Consider the following 5,120-nt stretch of genomic DNA (forward strand, 5'->3'; position numbering starts at 1 on the left):
TTCCTTGAGGAACTGTATAGTTTTAGGTTTCACATTTAAGTCTTTGATCCATCTGGAGTTCGTTTTTGTGTATGGTGTGAGGTACAGATCTTGTTGACACTTAGCTTTCTTGCACCGTGGGCTGGCCAACCTGCTACTGCATTTCAAGCCGGTCTCTTCTACCAATTAATGCCCAAATGTAACCCACTCTGCCAGGAAGCCACCTACCCAGTAGCACCTGGCTTTCTCATCTGTGGGCTGGTAAGGCTGTTACTGTTCAATGCTGATTTCTAGGCTTTGCTCCTGCTGTCTCTCATGCTGGTCTCTTGGCTCTCCTCCTGCTGTCTCTCATGTCTTATGCTGGGGTCTCTCTACCAGGGTCTCAGGTGAAAGACGTACTCTACTCCTGTTTCCACATTTTAGGCATCTGTCAGAGCAGCACCCCACTCTCTTGGTACCATATTTTGTTTTGGTTACCTTGTCCCACTCTAGCAGGAATATACCACAAGTGGGATGGCCTTAACAAACAGAAATTTATCTCTCATAGCTTGGAGGCTTTAAGTCCAAGTTCAAAGTGCCAGGCTCTAGGGGGTAGGTGAAAACCCCTCGACCTTGGGCTTTTTTTAGCTCTTCCTCTTGTTCCTGGCCCACTGAAGCTAGAGGCATCTCTTCACTCAGGGAGCTAGTTGCTGCTTCTGAGGCTAACAAATCCAAGGTTGACAAATAAAATGGCACAGTCCCGATGTTACCAAACCTACACAGCAGGCCATTAATTCAAGTCCATTTTAAGTCCCAAGGTCTTCAGAGCATGGCAGGGTACTGAACAATGACACGGCTGCATGCAGTGTTCAAGTGTGCCATAAGCTAGAGACCATTCTCAAAGTTGTTTCTTATATATGGGAAGTAGACCACATAACCAAAGCAGTTACTTAGCTGCTCCAATAGATTCCACCATGAAGTTAATTACCAGTCTCACCTTGGGGAATAACTACATTCAGCTGCCCAGCCACTCAACCAGATCCAGCCAAGTTGACACACAAACATAACTACTGCAGCATCTATTAAAAAACCTACAGCTAATATATGCTTAATGGTGAAATACTCAATAATTTCCCCTTAATATTAGAAAGGAGAAGAATGTCTGCTCTTACAACTAATATAACATAGCGTTGGGAATTGTAGCCTGTGTAGCAAGTCAAGAAAAGGAAATAAAATACATATAGATTAGAAAGGAAGAGATAAAACTGTCCCTATTTTCAGATAACATGGTTGTCCACATAGAAAATTTGAAGGAATCTATGTTGTTGTTGTTATGTGCCGTCGAGTTGTCTCCAACTCTTTGCAACTTTATGTACAGCAGAATGAAACACTGCCCGGTCCCTTGCCAGCATCACAATCCCTACTATAAAAGGAATCTATAAAATCTCCTAAAACTAGTACGTGAGTTCAGCAAGGTTGGAGGATACAAAATAAAAATATGAACTGTTTATTTATACTAGCAATGAACATGTAGACACCAAAATTTAAAACACATTATTATTCCCCAACATTTCAATTGTTGCTGTTGTTTTTAGCTATCATTGAGTTTGTTCCTGAGTCATGGTGACATTATGTGGTATAAACTACTCCATGAGGTTTTCTTGGCTATAATCTTTGCAAAAACCACTTCACCAGGGCTTTCTTCTCTGAAGCCACCAACTTGTACGTGAGCAACTGATTGTAAGCTACTTGCAGCACTCAGGCTCCTCAAAAGCTGATTAAACCAAAAACCAACCCATCGCCATTTAATCAACTCTGACTCATAGTGACCCTATGGGACAAAGCAGAACTGCCCTTGGAAACTGTAGGGTTTCCAAGGCTGTACTTTTTACAGAACTCAGACCATCATATCTTTTTCCCACAGAGCAGGGTCGGTTCGAACTATTGACCCTTTTAGTTAGCAGCTGAGTGCATTAATCACTGTGCCACTGTTGTTGTTGTTATTGCAGTCGAGTCGGACCCGACTCATAGAGACCCCTCCTTGGGTTTTCAAGGCAGTATTACTACGGAAGTAGATTGCCCCATCTTCCTTCCGAGGAGTGGCTGGTGGGTTTGAACCGCCAGCTTTCTGGTTAGCAGTCAAGTGTCTTAGCCACTATGCTACCAGAGCTCCTCACTGTGCCACTAGAGCTCCATAATACAATAGCAGTAATGATTAGAGCAGATTTTTGGGGAAAGATTAAGCCCTGAGTTTTGGGCTTGTTAAAGTTGAAATGTTACTAGATCCATTTAAGTATAGAAAGCAAACGGCTTGTTTGGAGTTCTTCAGATATGGTCCTTGCTTGTGTTTCTTACGTTTTCTAGGCATATGGGTAATAAATAAAATAAATAATTAACACATAATATATTTTGTTGTTGTTGTCATGTGCCGTCGAGTCGGCCCCGACTAGAAGGTGATAAATGGTATGTAGTGAAATTAAGTAGGGAAGAGGGTGTGAGTGGTTGGAGAGTTGAGTTCCTGAGAAGGTAGCATTTGAGTAATGACAGTAAGGTAGTGATGGGATAAATCTTGGAGCTCTGGTAGCATAGTGCCTGAGGCATTTGACTGCTAACCAGAAGGCTGGCGGTTCAAACCCATGAGCCACTCCTGGGAAGGAAGGTTGGGCAATCTGCATCTGTAGTGATACTGCCTTGGAAACCCAAGGAGGGGTTGTTATGAGTCAGATATGACTCGACAGCAGTGGGTTTGTTTTTTTTTGGTTTGGGATAAATCTTAGAGATACATGGGAAAAAGTAGTTCAGGGAGAGGGAAACCAAATTGTAAAGTCTCCAGGTGGGAGCATGGCTCGTGTCTTTGAAAAAGAGCAAGGTGGTTGAGTATATCTTGTGAAATAAGTGAAGGGGAGATAGCAGCAGCAGATAGTACAGCAGTACTAGGCATCTGGGTTGTAGACCATTTTAAGGGTGGTGACATTTACTGTGGATGACATGGGAAACTAGTGGGTAGTTTAACAGAAGAGACATAATTCTACATGTAGTTTGAGTAATTCTGGCTGCTGTTTTAAATAGATTGAAGGGGTATAGGTTAAAGACAGGGAGATTGATTAGGAGACTATTATAGTAATCCAAGCAGGAGGTATGGGTGGCTTTCTCAAAAGTGATAGCAGTGAGATGGTGAGGAATGATCATATTCTGGGTCCATTTTAGAAGGCTGCACTGACAAAATTGGCTTATTGATTGGATGTGGGATGATAGGAGTCAAGAATTATTCCAAGATTTTTTATCTGAGCAGTTAGAAGGATAGAGTTGCATTTAACTAAGATGGGAAAGATTGGGTCGAGCAAATTTGAAGGGGGGATGATCAGGAGCCCAGTTTGGAGATCTAAAATTTCTAATGTGAATTAGATATCCAAGGGTAGGTGCTCAGTAGTTATTCTAATTATATATATGAATATGGTTTTATATATTTTAGGAAATATTGGTATTAAAACAGTGTACTCACTGTTCTGAAAATATATTAAATTTTGTTACTATCTTAGTTTTTGACATGTTCAATCCCGGCAAAAACCTGAAAATTTTGAGAAAACTGTTTTTTTTTGTTTGTTTGTTTTTGTCCTTGCTGTCAGAGTTGATGGTATATTCTGAGTTAAATAAAGATATCATTCCTATTTTAGAAATGGAAATATATAGTCTGAGTGTTTCTACTTGCTTTCTATTTTAGGTCCCATTACCGCTGGAGTGTACAAGATATAAAACCCTGTTTTCTTTGAGGTATGACTTAAGTATTAAACATCTTAAAAAGGAAAAGGGAAACATTTTAGTTTTTGGATGTCAGAATGCCAAGGAGAAGGAAAAATCTTGGGGGAAGCCCATTTCAGAAGACTGCGAACTCTGAGGAAGTTGTCATGTCCAGTGTTGCTAGTCATGAGGAACCAACCACTACTCTTCCTTCCATGTATGAGATCCAAGTTGATCAGGATGAACTCTTCACCAGTATTTCAGAGATGTTTTCTGATCTGGATCCTGATGTAGTATATTTGATGCTTTCTGAATGTGATTTCAAAGGTGAGAAAAATTTTAGTTTGAACACTTTGAATCTTGTATGAAGACTTCATGCATGAAGTAGTAATAGAGAACAATGAACTATCTTACCATTTCATTTTTTACTATTTCTTACCATTTCTTCGTTTATTGAGCTTCTCCTCTGGGCAAAGTACTGAATTTGGTATCACGGGGAATATGAAGGAGAATAAAGAATTATTTTTATTGTTAAGAGTTGTACAATCTTAGATATAAGTTGAATATCCAGGTGTAGGTATTATATTTCACTTTTTTTTTTTTTCAATCTTTTGTCTAGAACAGGTTGGTACTATTGACATTTTGGGCCAGATAAATCTTTGTTGTGATGTTGTGGATTGTAGGACATTTAGCAGCTTCCCTGGCCTTTACCCACTAGATGCCAGTAGCAGTACCCCACTCCCCTAGGTATGAGAACTCAAATGTCTGCAGATATTGCCATATGTCTTGAGAGGGCAAAATTGTCCCTGGTTGAGAACTACTGTCCTAGAATTTAAGTTCCCTAAAGACAGATGTTGTTGTTGTTGTGTGCCGTCAAGTCGGCTCCGACTCATAGCGACCCCTCCTTGGGTTTCCGAGGCAGTATCACTACGGAAGTAGGATTGCCCAACCTTCCTTCCGAGGAGTGGCTGGTGGGTTTGAACCGCCAGCCTTCTGGTTAGCAGTCAAGTGCTTTAGCCACTGTGCTACCAGAGCTCCTAAAGACAGATAGTTTCTTAAAAAAAATTTTTATTGTGATTTGGGTGTAGGGCAAATTCATCTTCACATACACTTTGTCTCATGACATTGACTGTAATCTCCCACAATGGAACAGCTATCCTCCCACATCTTCCCCATAGCCACCTCCTCCCTGTCCTTCCCTCCCATGCACTCTTGCCCCCGAGCTGTCTTCTTGTGCATTTCACAGCCCTTCTGTTTTCCCATGATTGATCTCTCCAAGGAGTGTATCTACCTAATGTAAATGTTCAGCCCATTTGTTGTTGTTGTTATGTGCTGTGGAGTTGGACTCGACTCATAGTGACCCCTCCTTGGGTTTCCGAGGCGGTATCACTACGGAAGTAGATTGCTCAACCTTCCTTCCGAGG

At 41.1% G+C, this 5,120-nt stretch overlaps 1 protein-coding gene across 1 annotated transcript in view; it reads left to right on the top strand.

The window, feature by feature from the left end:
* The first annotated feature begins 3,794 nt into the window (after positions 1 to 3,794).
* The window catches only part of N4BP2 (NEDD4 binding protein 2), a 109,240-nt gene continuing 107,914 nt past the window's right edge, over positions 3,795 to 5,120 (top strand). Inside the window, exon 1 of the mRNA XM_007947144.1 lies at positions 3,795 to 4,023. Coding sequence (XP_007945335.1) covers positions 3,795 to 4,023 — 229 coding nt within the window. The remainder of the gene's footprint in view (positions 4,024 to 5,120) is intronic.

Source organism: Orycteropus afer, unplaced genomic scaffold, assembly GCF_000298275.1.
Source record: "Orycteropus afer afer isolate SDZICR_OR568_19922 unplaced genomic scaffold, OryAfe1.0 scaffold00176, whole genome shotgun sequence".
NCBI classification, from domain to species: domain Eukaryota; kingdom Metazoa; phylum Chordata; class Mammalia; order Tubulidentata; family Orycteropodidae; genus Orycteropus; species Orycteropus afer.